The following is a 23,144-nucleotide window of genomic DNA, read 5'->3' as shown; positions in this document are numbered from 1 at the left end:
TATCTTTTCAATGCTACAAATGGATCTCTCTCAATCTCTGAAATCGTTAAATGTTGATCAGATTAATTCTTCTACAAAAACTGTTTCAGCACTCCAGCAACAGATGGCAGCATCTTCTATACCTTGGTTTGTTATTAAGAGATTTCCAGCTATGTATAAATTCATTGTATCACTTGTTTTTTTGTGATATAACAAGGGATATTTCCTTATGAACATTCATCATTTACTTTCGGTCTGTTTTTCCCTTCCCTTGTTTCTTTTTTTGTATTAAAATTCTTTTTTTGAATTATCTACCGGCCATGAAAGAACTTTGCATTATCATCCAATTTTTTTATAAGTCTACAAAAACTGATTGATTTCCAATAATTCTCTCTCTCTCTCTCTCTCTCTCTCTCTCTCATTTACACCAAAGATAGATACAAAACTTGAAATACTCTTGTAGCATAATTTAGTTAAAACACAATGCATAAACTTACAGGTAAAATGGTTTGCCGATCAATTCCACGTCGAAACAAAAAAGATGTATGTATTATATTGGCAGCTCGAGCTGCCTGACTTTTGGTTGGATGAACTAAAATAGCATCCTACAAAAAAATAAAATAAATTAAATAGTGCAGTGAAACACATATAAAGGTAAATATGTCATTTAAAATAATGGTTTTTGTTTTTTTTTTAAAAACCTTTGGTTTAAAATTAGTATTATGACCCTTCCAAATGTGCCCTTCTTTGTATGAAGCATTTATTTTCTTTCAGCCACCCCCTTGGGTGACTGAAAGGAAACTGTGAAGCAAATGGTAACATAAATGGTAACATACAAAAAAAAAGCATTTTTGACTAAACAATAAGTGGCATATTTGAGGCCACTGAGGAAAAAAATACTGACTTTAACCATAGGTTACTTCCACAAATTTTACATATTCTGTTACACCTCAAAATTTCATCTACTCCACACAGTGGTTAATCAAGTCCATTTTGCATCAACACAATTTTCTATTGCAGAAATGGCTAAAACATCATCATCATCTCTCTGGTGGGGGAGTTACCACAAACTGCTTCTTTTCGGAACCCACAACCGCGTGAAAAAAGCTTGGGTTCAAATGCCATTCAGAAGGAAGGAATTTCTCTGAGTTTTTTCATGTGTAGACAAGTTTATCAAGCTCTAATGAGGGCTACAAGCTAAGAAACTCGGGTTTTCATTCAACAGAACAGACAATCCAATTGTGCAATACATGAAATTTACAGACACATTACACTGATACCTCATAGACTCAGCTGCTTTGGTGCAAAAATAAACATCAACAGGCACAATGAAAGTAAATTCTACAAAGTAGCAAATGGAAGAAAATGTGTCATCTTCAATGTCATCAATTCTGGAAATGTCTGTGCTTTTTATTAATTTACTCCTCAATAAAAACTTATTCACAACATAGCCATGTGCGCTGACAAAGTAGTCCCTAACTGATGAAAAGAAAATTCTCTTTTATCTTCTATGCATGTTTATTAATATTTCAGTGTCATCTCAATTAAAAAAATGACAGTTCTTTTGGTTTTGAACAGAATAGTAATGTACTTCAAAACAATAAATTACTTTTAGCTGCACTGGAATTTACATATTTAAAGAAGAGTTCACTTGGTAATTCTATTAACGGATGTCTTAAATTATGAATCTGTAAGATTCTGATTGATGAATGAAGTGCACTATATCAAATGGAGATATAGTAGTGTTACAAAGTTTTTAATCAACTTCCAGCACTATGATATTTAATTTCCTACAAGTTGGGATTGTTCTCAACTTGTCGGGAATTAAATATCTCATTGTGCTGAAAGTTTGTTCCCACTAAATTTGATTGCAAAACTTCTGTGTTTGCCCAAAATTAATCAAGTTCACACATCTTTTGATGCTTTTACACTCTTTTATGTCTGTGTCAATCAATAAAGACAACCTTTCATCTTCAAAATTTATTATATTTCAGTAATTAACAATACACTTAATTGTATTGTCATAATGGCTGATTTAAATTTAGGAATTTATTTTAATGTATATACTACTTTTTGTGCTTCTCTCATTAAAGATTTGAATATTAATTTACAATTCTCTTATTTCGCTCAGCAGTTTTCTTTGAATGTTTGTGCAAAACTAAGCAATAGAGGTACATCTTTTTCTCAAGCATGCTTTGCAGAATACGTGTTCAGAAAGGATATATATAGGGCAGGTGGTGGTGAGGGGTTATGATCATAGTTAAAAAGCACAAAATCTAAGGCAGTGCATCCAGTGGAGCATAGACTTAAATGTATGTCAGATGAACTGATGAGACTTATGGCAGTGAAGTAAAATGTATGGGATGTATATAAATTATCAGGTGATACAGGCCACATAATGCCAAGGAGCTGGGTATATTCTTGCCATGTGTATGCCATATCCAAGAATTTCATTACTTCATAAACCATGTCCCATCCCCACCTTTTCTTACTACCGAATACATCAGGAATTGTCAAACTAGAAGAACAAATTTATCTGCGAAAAGCTCTAAATCTCAAAACACTTCCCCATTCATTTAACAAATATACCTTATTTCAGTTCCAATCTCAATGCTATCCATTTCTGCTTATAATGTGCCAAACCCCATGTACGCTTTCTGACTGAAGCCCAACTATCAGTGGATTTAACTACTGCTCATCTCAGTTGTCTGAATTATTCACTGCATGATTCCTTTTGCTCAGGCAGTACAGTGTAAAGTGTTTTTAGGGTCAAACAGCACCAGGGGTTCCCCCCATCAAGAAAACTGTTCTTTGTCAGTAAACAGCTATTCACGGTATCTGTATTCAGTCGCTGATTTAATATAAAATGAAACCTAAAAAAACGAGAATTTTAAAGTGCCGTGAACATTTTCTGCCATAAAAAATATGGGTGTGGCTAAAATCATCTTGCCCAGTCAAAACAGTGCTCAGTGGATGGAGGGAGAGGGGTGACACAATTGCGAGCATGGATGTTTCTCGCTAATCCTTGTTCAATATGTGTTATGCGCTTGTCATGGAAGGTTTCATAGTTTGCTTTTGATTTATATGCTTACAAAAGTGAAAAATCTATCATTTTGCAGTGTGTGTTAGAATAAACAGAATTTTTCGAGTGTGCTAACGGTTAAAAGAAAGCGACTTTATTGTGGACAAGTTCTTTTCTAACCCCTACAAAAATATGGCTATGAACAACAAGGGATTTGTGAAAGATCAAAGAAAAAATGATATGTTCTTGATATGTTTTTGAAAAATTTGTTTGAAATTTCTAATAAATGTCACATTTAATATTAAATGGTTTCTTATTTTCATTTCGATACCTTATGCTTATATCACTATGTACTGTCTATGTTTGTCTTAGTACATAGTCATATTATGTAGGTACATATAAAACATACATAGACAAAATTTTAGACTAGTTTTTCTTATATTTTTCATACTTTAGAACGGAAACTTTTTATTACTATTTTATTACTCAGTATTCATGCCATTTCTCAAGAACGTAACCCTGCAAATAGTGGGGGTTTACTGTACTTATGTATATGTCTGCTGTGATGTTACCTATCAGAGACCTGGTAATTTGGAATCTCCTCTTTTCAATCTTCTCTAGCTCAATCTCTCTATCAAATTCTGCCAAATTCATTTGCTGCCTCTATTGTTCTCCCAACTGCACTAATCACTTGGAACTCTTTGAAACTTGACTTTCTCCAGTCCAACCTTCCTAACAGTGAGGTAATTTTCCTTGGTGATTTTAATGTTTACAACCACATACAAGTTCCGTTTTGTAGTAACATGGACTCAGCTGGTCGAGATGCTGAGGCTTTTGCAATTTCTAAAGACCTTACACAGCCTGTTCATTTAGGGGGGGAGAGAAAATATATCTTTATTGCACAACGTTAAATTGTAAACAGTTACAAGCTTGCATGGTGTTACAATGTTCCTTCACAGCCAAAACAGACAATCCTCACTACACTTGATCTTTTTCTCAAAAACAAACTTTCTAAGTACACATTCAAGGTGACTGGTCCTCTAGGTACCTTAGATCACAACTTGGTGATCGTCTCTTCTTCAGTGAAGCTTTTCTCTTATGGCCATTCTGAACTTCATGTTGTTTGGTATTACAAGAATGCAAAATGGGATGATCTGCAAGGTCTCTTTTCTTCTTTTCCTTGGTCAGATTACTGTTTCAAAACTTCTGATGTCAGTGTGTGCTGAGATGGTATCAGTAAAATTATTCTTGTAAGGATGAAATACTTTATTCCACACGCTACTTTAAAATCTCATCCCTTGTCTAAACCTTGGTTTTCCAATAAATGCACCAAGGCTGTTCAAGATAAAAATATTGCATATCACAACTGGCTTGTATCCAGATCTCCAGGTTCATTTTCTGCCTACACCAAAGCTCGCAACAATTGTAAAGCTGTTATTAATCAGTCCAAACTAGATTTCGAACAGGTTAAGAGTAGAAAACTTGCTTCTTGTCCTTGCTCTTGTCGAGCATTCGATCTCTTGCAAAAGCTATTCTTCTTCTAATTCTTCTAATTCAATTCATGAATTAGAAGAATAGTAGGATGCTAGCAGCTGAAGTGGCAGTAGGACCACCAGGTTTTGATAGAGATGGGAATAGAGATGTGTAAAAGTTATGGCCATAACTTTTACACATCTCTATTCCCATCTCTGTCAAAACCTGGTGGTCCTACTGCCACTTCAGCTGCTAGCATCCTACTATTCTTCTAATTCATGAATTGATTATCTTGGTAAACCACCTCCCACCATTCTCAGTACGCTCCATTCAATGCCTCCTGTGGTCGTCCGTTAAAAGGAGGTCAGAAGGATTTTGAACAATCTTGATGTTAGTTACGAAAGCTCCCAGTCCTGAAGTTATTTTTCCACTTGTTCTCAAAACCTGTTCTCCTCCTGTTCTGTAATGCTTTTTTTTTTCCAAAGCTGTTTTCCCATCTGCTTGGAAATTTGCTCATATCGAGCCAGTTTCTAAAAAGGGTGATAAATCCCTCCCATCCAATTATTCGGTTGCACTTACTTCTACGCTTTCTAAAGTAATGGAGAAATAAATTAAGTGCCAACTCTTAAACTATCTAGAAACCTCCCATCTGATTATCAATGATCGCAATATGGATTCCATGAGTGTCAATTCACTGATGATATTCTGGCTTGTTATCTATCTATGGACAAATTCAATGGAAAAGTTTGGTGAAACTAGCAGTTGCACTCGACATTTCAAAGGCTTTTAATCATGTTTGGAATAAAGGTCTTCTAAATAAGCTTTCATCTTATCAACTATTTTTTGTAATTGGGTATACAGTTTTCTCTATATCAGCTCATTGCGAATGATGGTAGATGCCTCTTTATCTTCCAAATTCTTCACAAATTCTGTTGTTCCCCAAGGTTCAGTTCTTTCTCCATAGTTTTGCTGATGACATCATATTGCATTCCAACTTCCAGTTTGAGAAACCTTGCCTTGCATAAACAGCTTCAACTTCTCAAATATCTACTACCAATTCCTTAAATGCCGATCTCAAGGTAATTCTCCAGTGGGGCAAAGATAACTTAGCTGATTTCAATCCTTCTAAAACTCAGTCCTGCCTTATATCTCGCAAAAAGGATTCTTCTGCTCCTAAGCTTATCTTTGATGACACTGATTTCTAGGCAAGATCATATATCTATATTGGGAATCACCCTGACTTCTAATCTCTTTTTGCATAAGCATATTACAAATGTTACTCTTCTGCATCTAAAAAACTGGGTTTTTCTCTTTTGCTCTTGGCATTACTTTTCTTCCAAACAGCTGTTCACTCTATACAAATTGCAAATCTGCCCTGCTATGGAATATTGTTCCCCCATCTGGGGCAATGCCCTAAAAACCTCTCTCAAGCTTCTAGATTCCATTCAAAAGAGGGCAGTTAGGTTAATTAATGACTCATTGCAAAGTCTCTTCACTCTCTGTCACACAGACGTTCTGTTTCTGATGCATGCCTTTTCTATAGATATTTCCATGGGCACTGTTCTTCTATAATTCCCGCTCTTTCTTTCAATCCAGTCTGAGCACATGCCGCAACCAGTCAACATCGTTTTACTGTCCAACTTCAAACTCACAGAATTAATTAACACAGAACAACATCCTTTCAACAAAGGATATAAAGAAAAACAGCAAAGACTTCTTTACTTATATAAACTGTACAAGGAAGGGGATGAATTAAATTGTCCACTTGATAATCCTGCTCAGATAGCTGACAAACTGTATGATTATTTTGAATCTACATTCACACATGTAGGGAAGTGGAGGAGAGAAGCTTATTAAACTCTAACTAAGCTAAATGATTTTGCAATAATGGAGATGAAAGTGGAGGAGAAATTGTTGAAGTTAAACATAACAAAGGCACCTGGAGTGAATGGGATCTATACAGTTATATTAAAGGAGACAGTAGCAATAATTATGAGTGCGTCCTTGTCAATGATATATGGGAATTTTGCTATCGGGGATAAGGAGGGGCCACACCTTGAGTACGGCGTACAGGTCTGGAGACCTAATTTTAGGAAGGATGTAGAATTGCTAGAACGAGTACAGAGAAGGGCAACAAGATTGCTGAGAGGAAGAAAGCGGTGCCTCTCACTAAGAAAGGCTTAAGTTCTGCAAACTGCAGAATCTGAAGACTAGGTATCTGCGAGGTGATCTAATTAATGTGTATAAGGCTTTGAATGATTTGAGTAAACTGATGGGATTCTTCTGCTTTCTCAGATTACGCACTTGAGGGAGAATAAATGGAAATTGAGGAGACAGTTGCAAAATAGTTGTGCAGGAATTTGCCTTTAGCCAGTGAGTGGTTGACTGCTGGAACAAACTTCCATCTGTTGCTGTGGAAGTTGATAGCTTAAATAATTTCAAGTAAGAACTGGACAAACTTTTGGAGTGAATGGATAGGTGAAAGGGGAAGATTTTTTTTTATTATTATTTTGGCTGATGCTTTATAAGCTTGCTTTCTTGCATCACATGCTACTACTAATGCTAATGCCAAATTTCCACACATAAGTATGCAGAATAACATGAGAATAATGTCTGCTTCCCCAATCTTGTCTGGGCAGGAGTACACAGAATTCAACATCATTCATCATTCTACTCTTCCGTTTGGCAAGGGTTAAGTCCCTATTTAGATCTCGTCCTCCATTGTTGTTGATCTCTTGAATCTTGCATCATTTTTTGATAACTCTGAAAGCCTGTGTTTTCCTTTAGACATTGCAGCAATTCTCTTTTGGGCCTTCCTGGTGGTCTCTTATCTCCAATTCTTCCTGTCAGTACTCCATTAGACAGCCTGTGTTGTTTCATCCAGTTCACATGTTCAAACCACTGAAGTTGTTTTTTGTAGATCTGTTCTATTATTCTGCGTTCAAAATTTAGATCTCTCCTTACTTGTTCATTAGTTTTATGTTCTCTCCAATTTGTTTTATTGATTTTCCTTAGACATCTCATTTCAAATGACATTATTTTTTGCCTTTCTTTCTTATTTATTCTCCAATTCTCTGATCTATAATTTTCTGTGGGTATGATGACAGTTTCATGTAGTTTAATTTTTAGACTATTTGAGATTTCATTGCTCTTCCATATGTTTTTGAGTTTGTTCATGTTTTTCCATCTGATGTTCGGTCTGTGATTAATTTGGTCAATATTACTTAGGTTTCCGGTTATTAGAGAGCCCAGGTATACAAATTTTTTGTACTTGTTCTATTTGTTGATTTTAGATGTTTATGTCTTCTATGTTTTTTCCATTTTGCATTACTTTGGTTTTATTTATATTAATATTAATTCCATAATTGTTGCTTGCTTTATCGATGTTTGTTAATAGTTCTTTTAGTTGTTCTTTGGTTTCTGTTAAAATCACAATATCATCTGCATATTTTATGTGGTTTATATTTTTTCCATTTATTATTGTGCATCTTTTTTCTTCAATTGATTTCATTAGTTCTTCTAGGTAGATATTAAATAGATATGGAGATAAAGGGCATCCTTGCATGACTCCTTTCTCTATTTCAAATTTCTCTGTTTTAAGGTTGTTGAATTTTACTATTCCTCTTGTATTTTTGTAGAAATTATTTACAAACATGATTATTTCATGATCAAGTGAAATTTTCTATAGTTGCTTCATTAAATTTTCTCTGTTTACAGAGTCAAATGCCTGTTAGAAATCGATGGAGCACAGATAAAGAGAAACCTCTTTATCTGTTTCTTCTTCTTCTTCCAATATTTTTCTGAAATGATGTTTAGTGTGAATATTTGGTCTATTGTTGATTTGCCTTTTCTAAACCATGCTTGTTCTTCCCATATTGTTTCTTCATATGTTTTTAAGTATCCTATTTTGTAAGATCCTTATAAATATTTTATATATATGGTTTAAAAGGGTAATAGGTCTATAATTCTGACAATTTTCTTTATCTCCTTTTTTTGTGTATAGGGTACTATTATTCCACTTTTCCGGTCTTCTGGTATATCCCCTGTAAATAAAATTAGATTAAACAATTGTGCGAGGTGTTTTAACATTGCATTGCCTCCAAATTTCCATAGTTCTGCTTGGGGGCCATCGTTTCTGGGTGCCTTGTCATTGTTCATTTGGCTAATTGCTTTCTGAACTTCTTTTGTTATCGAGGGTGCTTTACTTCTTCTATTATCTAAGGCAAGAGTGTTTTTTCCTTCCCCTTTGAACAGAGTTTGGTAATATTCTTTCCATATATTTTTTAATTTCTTGCGTGTTTCCTGTTTTTATACTGTTTTTATTTTTCATTGTCAGTATTTTCAGGATGTATGTTTTAGAGAGTTCCTTTATAACCTGGTAGGTTGTTTTAGAGTCGTGATGTTTATTTGCCTCCTCGCACTGCTTTGCTTTGTCTTCAACCATTTCTTTTTAGCAGCTTTACATAGGTTGTCTATTTTGTTTTTTAGGGTTTTATATTTTCCTTTTTTTCTTGACTATTTTCTTTGTTCAGGAGGTTTTTCATTTGTCTTTTTTCCATCCGTACATCTAAAATTTCTGCTGTAATCCAAGGATTATTTGGTTTTGGTTTTGTGCCCAAGGTTTCTAAGGTTGCATCTTTAGTCATTTGTTTAGTTTTCTCCCATATATTTTCCACAGATGATGAATAGTTTATATCTTTTAATTTTTCTTGTAGTGTTTTCCAATAAATTTCCTTTATTTTGTCTTCTTCAAATCGTGATATATTTAATGTTGCTCTATTGTTCTTTGGCTTCGTATTTTTAAATTTCCATTTAATTGTTGCTGCTAGCAGTTCATGGTCAGTGTCAAAATCTGTACTTCTAAGAATTTTAACATTTTGAATGGATGATTTCCAATTGTTATTTATTAAAATGTAGTCGATGCAGTTTTTTGTATTTCCATCTGGTGATGTCATGTATACTTATGTTGAGATCTGTGGTAGAACAGTGTGTTGGTGATGAATATAGTTTATTTTCTTTGCAGAAGTTCAAGGGTTCTTCTCCTTGCTCATTTCTATTTCCTATCCCGAACTTTCCTAATACATCGCTTAAGTCTGCCGAAAAGCTTCAAACTTTTGCATTAAAGTCTCCCATTATTATTAAAATATCTTTTTTGTTTGTGTTATCTATGGTTTCTTGTAAGTCTGAATAGAAGGCAACTGTCTCTGTATCACATCATGTGAGGAGTCTGGGGCATATACCTGGATTAATTTTATGAAGATTCCTTTTTTCTTTACCTTTTATTCTTAAACTTATCATTCTTGAGCTGTGTGGGTGAATTTAATAGATATTTCTTTATTATAAACGTGACTCCTTCTCTATATATGTTGTCTTTTCTCCCTGAGTAAAATATTCTTCCTTCTGCCATATCCAGTGTTCCTTCTTCTGTCCAATGTGTCTCTAACATTCCTACAATATCCCATTTGATCTTTTACAATTCTTCTTCTACCAATTTTATTTTCTCTGTCTTGTAAAGCGATCTTACATTTAGCATTGAGAGATACATTTGAGTTTTGGCTGACCATATAGCTTTCTTCACAGCTGTTCTTCGTGGTATAAGAAGTGCAGGCTGTGTCGGTTACCCCGGAAGTGGTAGCATGAATGTTTATCTTACAATGACTGAGATCCACAGGGTTTAAGACAGATAATGCAGCCGGCTTGCCATTCCCCTGCTGCATAGTCCACAATTAGATGGGACCAGTACCTTGGAAGAGTGAAAGACTTCCACTGTTGCTGAAGATAGATCCTGCATCTCCACCTGTAACTCAGGCAGGGGCCCATTCCCATGTACAGTCGGCCGAAGCCAGCTGAGCCCGGTGTTTTTTTACGTGAGGTATGCTCCCCCCCCCCCCCTCCTTTCTCATCTAGGCTTGGGACAGGCAATGGCGGAGTGTCTGTATCCATGTCATTCATTTTTGGCAGGGAACATGTTGAGGCCCAGAAGGAAAACAGACAATCAGGATTCATAATGTTTTATTTTGGTTCAACGCCCAAGGTTCCCACCCACCATGGAGCACAAATGAGAAGTCCACTAATTGGCAAGCAATAAATGTACTAGGGAGTGGGATGCCAGATATGCCCAGAGACTATAACTATGCCACTGCCAGCCTGAATCCTGTCTCTCAGACTACGGTATAGCACACTTGCAAGAAAACCCACTAGCCAGCTGATCCTGGGCGAGTCATCCCAGAACCACCTGTCTTGTCGAAGCAGGGAACTCTCAACCATCAGGATTGCCCTTTCCAAGTTTCCACAGGTCACAGTGCACTGGAAACACACTGGATTCCTGCTATGTTAGCTTGGAACCTTACCTGTGGACATTGCATCCCAGTGATGTTAATCTGTAAGACAAGCAGCATCACTGGGAAGTTTCCTCACCACATACAGGCACATACATCAAGGGGAGATGAAAAAGGAATCTTTTGAAAGTGAATGCATTGTCATACATTTATTGATGATGCAATTTCCTGTTACTAAGAATTTTAAAAAGAAAGAAAAGCAAATTAAATAAACAAAAATCAGTTCTTTTTAAAAAACTAAAACTGCAACAATAAACCATTGACTTATTTATAGCTTACATTACAAGAATGTTTATACTAAGGAGAAAAACAGCTGACTCAAGATCATGACATGTTGGAGAGTATTAATACAGCAGGCCCCCATTATAACACGGTTCGCTTTATGCTGATTTGCTGTAACGCTGTTCTTATATTATAACCCGCATCTGACTATAACGCTGTCACAGATCACTATAAAGCTCTTTTACAGATTGCATTTTTGGCATATTTAACGAAATCGTTTCATTTGTTGGAGTCGATAGCTTGAAAATGAATACCAAAACAGCATTAAAACGTTTCCCAAGCTGACTTTAGAAATTTTCCCACACTCAGTGAAATTTTCTCGCATGCTAATTTAATTGCAATACAGTGACTTGTTACGTAGTTCCGAGATCAACATTTTAAAAAATGATCAAGTATATTGCTTGTAATATTTGCATTATATGCATTTATCCGAAGTCTAGTCATCACTCAGTACCGTATTAGACATTGTGCGAAACGGACAGTTTACTTGAACATTGTATCATAATTAATGCAACCAACGCAGTTACATTTTTAAAGAGTAATAATGGCCGATAAGAATGAAAAAGCAACAACGTCTGAGCGCAGTACGAAGACTATAAATATAAGAAAAAGACTGAATTTTAAAATTAAATTAGACGTTTTGAAGCAAACTGATTCCAGTCAAAGACAAGTGGATGTGTGTTATAATTTAGGACTCGCAAGTTTAATTGTAAGAACAATTATAAAAAAAAATAAAGAATTCATTTTAGCAGCGGGAAAGATAGCTGTTCCACTGCAAGCAACTAGGGCTAGGCCGGCTATTAGGATTGAAATGGAAAGACTTAACTAATTTTAATATCCATATAATATATGGATATTAAAATTAGAAGATAATATCCAATGCAGAATTCAGTTAAGTTAAATATTATTATAAAAAAAAAAAAAAAAGAGAGAGAGAGAGACAGAGAGATTAGCCAATATGATGATCTGAAGAAAACTCACCTAATAAAAAAAAATTAAAAAATAAAAAAAAAGACAGAGAGAGAGAGAGAGACAGAGAGATTAGCCAATATGATGATCTGAAGAAAACTCACCTAAAAAAAAAAAAAAAAAAAAAAAGCGGAACCATTTAAAACTAGTAAAGGCTGGTTGAATAGATTTAAAATCCAGGGAGAAGCCGCAAGTGCAGGAGCCGAACCTTCCAAAAAAGAACTTATTAAAATTATTGAAGAGAGATATTACGTGTTATACTTCTCAACAAATTTTTAACATAGATGAAGCAGGAGTTTTGCGGAAACGAATGCCTGAAAGAAGTTTCATATTGAAAGAAGAAAAAAACATGCCAGGTTTCAAAGCAGCGCAGGATCGGTTGACTTTATTGTTGGGTGGTAACGCTGCAGGGGATTTAAAATTAATACCCCTTTTAGTTTATTTGGAAGAGGGCCAAATTTTGGGTTGACCCAAAATCGACACATTTTTCATGATTAAATTCATCAATTAAATTAAGGGCTTTATATTTTTCCCTTTTGTCTTGACTATTTTCTTTGTTTAGGAGGTTTTTAATTTGTCTTTTTTCCATCCATACATCTAAAATTTCTGCTGTAATCCAAGGATTATTTGGTTTTGGTTTTGTTCCCAAGGTTTCTACGGCTGCACTTTAGTCAATTGTTTGGTTTTCTCCCATATATTTTCCACAGATAATGAATAGTTTATCTTTTAATTTTTCTTGTAGTGTTTACCCATAAATTTCCTTTATTTTATCTTCTTCAAATCGTGATATATATTTAATGTTGCTCTATTGTTCTTTGGCTTCGTATTTTTAAATTTCCATTTAATTGTTGCTGCTAGCAGTTCACGATCAGTGTCAAAATCTGTACTTCTAAGAGTTTTAACATTCTGAATGGATGATTTCCAGTTGTTATTTATTAAAATGTAGTTGATACAGTTTTTTGTATTTCCATCTGGTGATGTCCATGTATACTTATGTTGAGATCTTTGGTAGAACAGTGTGTTGGTGATGAATAGTTTATTTTCTTTGCAGAAGTTCAAGAGTTCTTCTCCTCACTCATTTCTAATTCCTATCCCGAACTTTCCTAATACGTCACTGAAATCTGTCGAAAGGCCTCCAACATTTGCGTTAAAGTCTCCCATTATTATTAAAATATCTTTTTTGTTCCTCCCTGAAATGTTATCACCTTGTCGCGGTGAGGAGGAGGCTTGAGTATCCAGATGACCCAGAGAGCTATGCTGGCAGTAGCTAGACTACCGGTAAGGCCACCCTAGTCAAACAGGTCAAAGGGTAGGGATCAGACGAAGAGTCTGATCCTCCTGGTTGGGGGTTGTGTGGGAGGCTGGTTCCCTCCCCATGTAAAAAAAATTATATAAACACTTAAAGCTCAAAGAGGAAAACCGGACGGACAAAGGGATGCAACCTGGACTGGAAAAAGGAATAACGGACATTTTAAATATTGCAATATGGAACATAAGAGGAGGATTAGGATATAAAGAAGTCAAACTACTTAAACATTTAAAATAGAAGAAAGTAAATATAGCAGTAATAATAAAAATAAAGAAAAAATTAAAAGGTACGAAAGATTATGATTCTTATACAATGATATACAGAGAAGTAGATCAAAAGGAAAGAGCTAGTGGAGGGGTAGCAATATTAATAGATCGGAAATGGAAAACCAAAATACAGAGCTACACATTTATAAATAATAGAATAATAACAGTAAGATTCAAATTAGACAGAGGTTATTTATGTATAATTGGAATTTATGCTCCAGAAGATGGAAAAGAGGAATAGACAGATAAATTTTATTTAGAGTTACAAAAAGAACTAGATAAGAATATAAAAAAGAACCATGTAGTTATTTTGGGAGATTATAATGCTCGGATAGGGAATAAGCCAATAAAAAATATTATGGGATGTTATGGAGAAAATAAAGTAAATGGAAATGGATATAAATTAAGAGACTTTGCAACATTTAATAATTTAAAGATAACAAATACATTTTTTAGAAAACGTGATATACATAAATATACATGGTCAGCAAGAGGTAAACAATCAATAATAGACTATGTAATAGTAAATCAAAAATTAGCAAAACAATGTCAAGATATTAGGATGTTTAGAGGATATGATATTAATTCAGATAATTTTTAGTAGCTTAAAAAATAGAGTTATGGGCTAAACGGAAGAAGAGAAAAGCTATTAAACAGGGGAAGGAGGAGTTGGGTTATAAAGTATATCTACTTCAAGAAGAAAGTATACAAAATTTATATGAAAAAGGATTAAAAAAGAAATAAGTAAAACATCGGAGAGAGAACAAATAGAATAAGAATGGAATAATATATGAAATATAATTCAAAAGATAGCAAAAGAGACACTTGGACAATTCAGGAAAAACTATAAGAAGAGGCAGATAAATATATGGAATAAAGAAATAGCTAAAGCAGTACAAGATAAATATATAAATAAATATTTAAATATATACAAAACAAGACAAGTAAGAATGAAGAAATATATAAACAACAACAGTCATGGGATAGATTTATAAGCACAATAGAACATGATGTTCATGGAATACAAAATTTGGCATATAAAATGATGAAACACTTGAATAGCACAGAGAAAGACACTTCAAGAATAAATATAATAAAGGAAGAACAATGGAAAAAACATTATGAAGAATTGTGGAAAGACCCAACATATCAAACAGAAGAGATACAGTTAGACCCAGTTAGTGACATAGATCTAATAATGAAGGAAGAATTGGAAAAGGCATTGAAAGCTCAAAAAATAGGAAAGCAGTAGGAATGGATGGTATAAATGAGGAAGTTTTTTAAAAGACAGGATACTAAATTTATTTAATAAATGTTGGGAACAATATAAAATACCAGAAGAATGGAAGATAGCAAAAATTATTTCAATATTTAAAGAAGGAAATAGAAATGATACAAAGAATTTATAGAGGGATTAGCATACTAAATACAGTATATAAAATGTATAGCAAAATAATAAATAATTGAATTAAAATTATCTCTGATGAAATATTAATAGAAGAACAGGTGGGATTCAGAAAAAAAAGATCATTTACAGATAATATATTTATATTAAAACAAATAATATAAAAACGAAAAGAGTTTAATTTAGAAACGCATTTAGCATTTAAAGATTATGAAAAAGCATTTGATCGAGTAAACAGATGAAAACTATGGGACATATTGAATAATAAAGGACACCCAAAGCATCTTACAAAAATAATACAGAGTTTATATCAAGGAACAAAAATAGTGATAGATACAGGTAATAAATTAACAGAAGAAAATATATAATAAATCAAGGAGTTAGACAGGGATGCAGCTTGTCACCAATGCTGTTTAACATATATATTGAGGATATGATATGTAAATGGAAAGAAGAAATTAATATAGGTATATATTTAAATACAGAGAATAGGATTAATACACTGCTATTTGCAGATGATCAAGTAATTATTCAAGATAGTGAAGATAATTTACAAAGAGCAGTATTTAAATTAAACCAAATAACAGAAGAATATAAAGTTAAAATATTAACGATGAAAACTAGAACAATGGCTTTTAAAGGGAAAAATATGGTGAGAAAAAAAATAGTTATAGACAATAAAATATTAGAACAAGTAAAACATTTTAAATATCTAGGATGTGATATAATGTATGATGTCGAAGAAGATATGAACCAGAAATTGGCGAAATTTCAAAATATATGCAGAACACAATTGAAATTTTACAAAGTAATGGCAATACCAACACTTCTTTATGGTTCTGAAACATAGATACCGAAACAAAGAGACATTAATAGAATACAAGCTGCAGAAATTAAATTTTTAAGATATGTTAAAGGATGTACAAAATTAGATAAAATACCAAACATAAATATTAGAAAGGAATTTCTAATATTTCCATTAATTGAGTAAATAAAGATTTCCTCGATTAAGGGAAAAATTATAGAATACAGACAAAGATAGAAAGAACACGTAGAAAGAATGGAAGATAATAGATTCCCTAAATTAGCTTATACATATAGAGTTATTATTATTATTGGTTATTTGGTTTTTTTTTAGGAGCATTAGCAACTAAGGCCATATTGCTCCGAGATATGCGGTGGTCATTCCCTGACCTTTCCACATCCTCTGTATTTGGCGGTGACGGGCTCGAACCCCGGTCTAATCAAGAAGCATGTGCTATGCACTGCTGCTCCTTCCCACCTGGCTACGGAGGCGCCATATATATATATACATATAGAGCAAAGGAAAAAGAGACAGAGGAAGACCAAAGAAAAGATGGGCAGACCTCTTTGAGATCGGAACAGGCGGATCGCCTAATCCATGAAGGAAGATAAGATAAGACAAGATATTTTTTGTTTGTATTATCTATGGTTTCTTATAGGTCTGAATAGAAGGCAACTGTCTCTGTATCATCATTTGTGGAGTCTGGGGCGTATACCTGGATTATTTTTATGAAGATTCCTTTTTTCTTTACCTTTTATTCTTAAACTTATAATTCTTGAGCTGTGTGGATTAATTTCTATTATTGAATTTAATAGATATTTCTTTACTATGAAAGTGACTCCTTCTCAATGTATGTTGTCTTTTCTCCCTGAGTAAAATATTCTTCCTCCTATCATATCCAGTATTCCTTCTTCTGTCCAATGTGTCTCTGACATTCCTACGATATCCCATTTGATCTTTTACAATTCTTCTTCTACCAATTTTATTTTCTCTGTCTTGTAAAGCGATCTTACATTTAGCGTTGAGAGATACATTTGAGTTTTGGCTGACCATGTAGCTTTCTTCACATCTGTTATCCATTGTATAAGAACAGCCGCGTTGATTACCCTGGAATTCAACATCTGTACAGATATTGGTGCACACAATGAAAAGGAGCATAATTTCCTGAAAGTTCCATGTAGGTATTAATTGATTTGGTGGAGTCATGATTCCCAACCACAGAGGGTCTTTCTATAGATTGAAGACTAATGAACAAGATTCCTCTCACAATACCATTTCAATCTGAATAACATAGAAACCAATCCTGTTTTTAAAGTGTGTGTGTGTGTGTGTGTGTGTGTGTGTGTGTGTGTGTGTGTGTGTGTGTGTGTGTGTGTGTGTGTGTGTGTGTGTGAGAGAGAGAGAGAGAGAGAGAGAGAGAGAGAGAGAGAGAGAGGGGGGGGCACATTATCACATAAACATGGCAAACGTAAATGCTAACAACCACAAATCCCAATTAATAAATACAAGCATTTTACAACACAAAATCAGTACATGAAAACTAGTTCAGTATTCAGAGTAAAGAAAATGTGACATAACTCAAGATGATTACTACAATAATGTTTCGTGAATAATCTGGTTTAGTATTACCATATAATATTTGTTAGCAAAAATAAAATTATGGTAGTGTGAAAATGCTTATTCCCAGTATTCAAAAATTAAAAATATCCAGTATTTCTAATGTGTAGTTTTTGTAAGTGAATCCAAAAATAAATTTTTATTTCAATGCAGTGCAGCAGAGTGTAATATGAAAGCATTCAAGATGTCACAATTTGAATTTTGAATGTTGAGAAATATCAGATATTGTTAATTTTTGTGAATATTTTAATATTAATTAATTCAGTTAAAGTTATTGACATAAAATATTATTGAAGGAAATTATTTTTTTCTTACTATTCCATAGAAGTTACTGTTAACCATTAGAGAAGATCTCCCTCGTAAGTAAACATATTCTTCCCACCAGTCAGACACCTAAGTTAGCAAAACTTATTTTTAATTCCACATAATATATAATTTTAGTCAAAATTCACTGTTAACAAAAGCAACAAAGAAATTTATGAATTAGATTATATAAAAGTGAATATCCTCACTAAAAATGTATTAACTCTGACTGTACATGGCATCCCAGTATATCATGAAAATTAGAATGAATATTTTTACTTTTTTATAACAAAAATTTGTTACAATTCCATCAACAGAAAATAACATGTTAATGACCTCTTCAGTGCAAACTTACAGAAGACCATGAACTGTTCATTTTGAAATAAGACATCAATAAATTCCTAAATAAATAAGAATGGTATTCTAAGTGACACAATTAATGGTCCTCCAGTATAGTGGTTTTGTCGCTCATTTGAAAAGGCATGGGTTTGATTTTTGATTATGACTGGACAAATTATTAAAGTCCATTTCAATCAATGCAGTGTTAGCCAATCTCAGGAGCAGAAATTAGGACTTTCCCAAGAATTATGCTGGGTTTTTCAGCACACTAAATATGCAAATCCAAACATGAACACAAGCACTTATACAGAAATAATACATAATGATGTCACTCGTTTGGCGAGGTCTGGGTTTAAATCCTGTCAGAGAATGGAGGAATTCTTAAAGACATCTCCCCTGTGAGTTATTCTGAGTTTTTCAACACTCGTGCATATCACGGTACAAAGCTCTGCAATTGTTTCCTTCTTCATATAGCCCTCCAAATAATCTCATTTTTGTGAAAGAGTATGAATAAATTTAAGAATTAGAAAAATAATTAAAGGGATGAACAGGTGATATGAGAAGGGTGGGGTTTTTTTTTTTTTTTTTTTTTGAGTTGATGCTGTATAAGCTTGCTTCCTTTCATTCTTTGTCACCATTAATGCTAATACTAATTTCCATGCTGGTACTAGTTGCTGCGCATAACATGTTGAATCATACAACTGTAGAATAAACACTAAAAACAGATAACTGCATTCAGGGGTACTAAAACGCCAAATATCAATGATTTTGCTTTAAGTAGTTGCAAATAATGACTCACTTCTACTGAATTCGTTTGAACAACTGGTGCAGATACAGACAAATTAAACCTGAGCCCTACTGTTAATGCTTGATCATTTGGAAAAAAATATTTTGGGGCCATACCATTAAGAGTTAAGCACTCAGTTATTTACAGAAACTAACTTTTTATTTTGCACAGGCCGTTAACCTTGTCATTCATGTAAATGTTGATCACAGAAATACTTACTGCACTAACACACTGTCAAACTAAGAAAGTAAGCTTATCTGCAAAAAATCTAAAACTCCCAAACACTTCCTAGTTCATTTCACAAATATACGTGGTCTCAATTCTAATCTCAACGATGTCCATTTAAACTTGCAGTCTGCCAAACCCCATGTACTTTTTCTGACAGAATCTCAGTTATCAGTTGATTCAACTACTGTTCATCTCAGTTGCCCAAAATATTCGCTGTATGATTCCTCTCGTCTAAAAGGTGGTACTTGTGCATATGTTCGTTCCGATATTCCCTGTCTGAGACTTGATAATTTGGAATCTCTTCTTTTCGAACTTCTCTGGCTTAAAATCTCTCTACTTCATTGTGTCAAATTCATCTGTTGTCTCTACTGTTCTCCCAACTCCCCTAATCACTTGGAGCTCTTCGACTTCCTCTCTTTACAACTTTACTTTCTCCAGTCAAATTTCCTAAGAGTGAGGTAATTTTCCTTGGTGATTTTAATGTTCACAACTCCAGCTGGCTTCCATTTTCTAGTCACACCGACCCAGCTGGTCGAGATGCTGAGGCTTTTGCAATTACTAATGACCTTGCACAGATTGTTCATTTACCTACAAGAATAGTGGACAATCCTAACCATATAGCCAATACACTTGATCGTTTTCTCACAAACAACCCTTCTAAGTACACGGTTGAAGTGAGAGGTCCTTTAGGCACCTCAGATCAAAACTTGGTTATTGTCTCTTCTCCAATGGAGCCTTTATCTCATGGCTATTCCCAACCTTGTATTGTTTGGCATCACAAGAATACAAAATTGGATGACCTGTGAGATTTCTTTTCTTCTTTTCTTTGGTCGGATTACTGTTTCAAAACTTCTGATGTCAATGTTTGCTCAGATCGTGTCAGTGAAATTATTCTTGTAGGAATGGAATCCTTTATTCCACACTCCACTTTAAAATCTCGTCCTTTATCTAAACCTTGGTTTTCCAATAAATTTGCTAGGGCTGTTCATGAGAAGAACGTTGCATATCGTAATTGGCTTGTTTCCAATTCTTCAGTTTCATTTTCTGCCTACACCAAAGCTCACAACAATTGATCACAATATTAAATTAATACAGCAACCATTTAAATTAATATAGTTTAATATTTACAAAAATAATGGATATTATAAAATAATCTATTTACAATGACTGACTTACTATACATTATAATAAAATGCAATAAAATAAAATAAAAATATAAAAAGTTAAAATACAATAAAATATAAATACTTAAAAGTGTTAAAACTGTGCAATTGTAACTTTCGGGGGGACACCTACCTCCTTTCTCAACAACACATCTTTAAGTATCAGGTTCACAGCACACGTGGTTGACTAGGTGCATGAGCAGTATATTCTTCGTGTGTACCAGAACCGGAAGTGGCTTGGGGGCGTGGAAGGCAGAAACGTTCATCTTTTACGAGGATTACAGCCTCGAAAAGGGGGTGAAGCCAAACACCCCTATCTCTATTCATAGTATTATTTTCAGATGAACCAATCCACAAGCTCTCGAGACACTTGCGGTCCCAGAATTTATGCACCCGGTCAAGGATGACAGCATTCTCTGGGGAAACCTGGTGTTGTTTTTCCCAAAAATGCTTGGCAATAGTGGACTTGCTAAGCTTTGCGGTCTGTATAGCTCTCACGTGTTCCCCCAGACAATCTTTGAGCCGCTGTCCTGTTTCCCCCACATAACTCTCCCCACAATCTGGGCATTTGATCTCGTATATGACCCCACTGCTGGAATCCCTTGCGATGAGATCCTTAACCTGCGACACTACTGTGTGCAACTTCCGACCCGGAAGCTGCACACAGCATACCTGGTAAGTACGGAATATCCTTGCAATACATTCTGAAAGGCCCGGATAGTAGTGGGGAATGTAGGCTGTGGTGACTGGAACGGACGGCACTCTATGACTAGGCTCCACACCCCCTACTATATTTATCTAAGATCCTCTGGGGGGTAACCGCATTTCATAAGGTCCGCCAAGATTTATCTGATTTATTTTTCTCTCTCCTCAGGGGTACTGCAATGCATCCCAATCCTATCCAGAAGTGCCTTAGCGACGCTGTTCTTATGTTGTAAAGTCTGTGCCGACTTGTAATGGGTGTGCTGGCTCCTACACATTGATTTCCTATAGACTATGGTCTTAAGTCTAGAGCCTTCTCTGTACACCATTACATCGAGGAATGGGAGGGCACCATCTACCTCTGAGGTAAACTTTTCGAGGCTGTAATCCTTGCAAAAGATGAGCATTTCTGCCTTCCACGCCCCTGAGCCACTTTCAGTTCTGGTACACACGAAGAATATACTGCTCATGCACCTGGTCAACCATGTATGCCATGAACCTGATACTTAAGGATGTGTTGCTTAATGTGCTGTGTTGTTGAGAAAGGAGGCAGTCACCCCCACCTGCACAGTTTTAACGCTTTTAAGTATTTATATTTTATTGTATTTTAACTTTTTATATTTTTTATTTTTATTTTTATTTTATTGTATTTTATTATAATGTATAGTAAATCAGTCATTGTAAATAGATTATTTTATAATATCCATCATTTTTGTAAATATTAAACTATGTTAATTTAAATTGTTGGTGTATTAATTTAATATTGTGAACATGAACTTTCCCAACCTTAGAGGCCTTTTTGAAGATGTACTCACAACAATTGTAAAGCAGATTTTGAACAGGCTGCTAAGAGTAGAAAAGTTGCTTCTTACCCTAATGGTAGCCGAGCATTCTGGTCTCTTGCCAAAGCTATTGGCCGCAACTTTTGCCCATCTCTGTCAAAACCAGATGGTTCTGTTGTCACTTCAGCCAAGGATAAAGCTCACCTGCTAGCATCCCATTTTGATTCCAACTCATGTATTAATGATTTTGGAAAAAGACACCTCCCACCATTCCCAACACACTCCATTCAATGCCTCCTGGGTCTTCCATCAGAAGGATGTCAGAAGGATTTTGACAAATCTCGATGCTAAGAAAGCTCCAGGTCCTGATGATGGCAGATGGCTCTCTGTCTTCTAACTTCTCCACTAATGCTTGTGTCCTACAAGGTATTTCTCCACTTGTTCTCATATCCTGTGCTCCTGAACTTACTCCTGATCTTTGCCACGTTTTTTCACTTTCTTATTCCAAAGGTGTTTTTCCTTCTGCTTGGAAATTTGCTCATATCCAGCCAGTTCCTAAAAAGGGTGACAAATCCCTCCCATCCAATTACTTTTACTCTTTCTAAAGTAATGGAGAAATCAATTAACTGCCGACTCTTAAACTACCTAGAAACCTTTTGTCTGATCAACGATAGATCGCCAGCATGGATTCTGTCAGAGTCAATCCACTGGTGATATTCTGGCTAATGTTACCCATTAATGGACAAATTCAATGGAAAAGTTTGGTGAAACACAAGCAGTTGCTCTTGACATCTCAAAGGCTTTTGATCGTGTTTGGCATAAAGGTCTTCTAAACAAGCTTCTATCTTATGGTTTTTCAACAGCTTTTTGTAATTGGTTATCCAGTTTTCTCTCTGATCACTCAGTGAAGGTGATGGTAGATGGCTCTCTGTCTTCTAACTTCTCCACTAATGCTCATGTCCCCCAAGGTTCAGTTCTTTCCCCCACTCTTTTCCTCTTATATATTAATGACCTTCTTCCATTGACTGGAAATCCTATGCACAGTTTTGCCGATGACAGCACATTGCATTCCACTTTCCATTTTAAGAAACCTTGCACTGCTCAATCAGCTTCAACTTCTCGAATATCTGCTACCAATTCCTTAAATGCTGATCTCCAGGTAATTCTTCAGTGGGGCAAAAGGCAACTTAGCTGATCTCAATCCTTCTAAAATTCAGTCTTGTCTTATAGCTTGCAAAAAGGATTCTTCTGTTCCTATGCTTATCTTTGGTGACACTCCAATTTCTAGGCAAAATGATATATCTCTTTTGGGGATTACCTTGACCTCATCTCTCTTGGCACAAGCACATTACAAATATTGCTTCCTCTGCATCTA

The 23,144-nt window shown here is 34.8% G+C and overlaps 1 protein-coding gene across 3 annotated transcripts in view; it reads right to left on the bottom strand.

Moving 5' to 3' along the window:
* The window catches only part of whd (carnitine O-palmitoyltransferase whd), a 333,289-nt gene that overhangs the window by 215,889 nt on the left and 94,256 nt on the right, over positions 1-23,144 (bottom strand). For all 3 annotated transcript variants that reach the window (XM_090381653.1, XM_090381652.1, XM_090381654.1), the window contains 2 exons: positions 17,781-17,858; positions 477-584 (listed from right to left, as the gene is read on the bottom strand). In XM_090381653.1, coding sequence (XP_090237779.1) covers positions 477-584; positions 17,781-17,858 — 186 coding nt within the window. The remainder of the gene's footprint in view (positions 1-476; positions 585-17,780; positions 17,859-23,144) is intronic.

This window comes from Mastigoproctus giganteus, chromosome 9 (genome assembly GCF_048544385.1).
Source record: "Mastigoproctus giganteus isolate SK-2022 chromosome 9, ASM4854438v1, whole genome shotgun sequence".
In the NCBI taxonomy this organism is placed as follows: Eukaryota; Metazoa; Arthropoda; class Arachnida; order Uropygi; family Thelyphonidae; genus Mastigoproctus; species Mastigoproctus giganteus.
The sequence above is the reverse complement of the archived record's forward strand: the minus strand, read 5'-3'. Positions and strand labels throughout refer to the sequence as shown.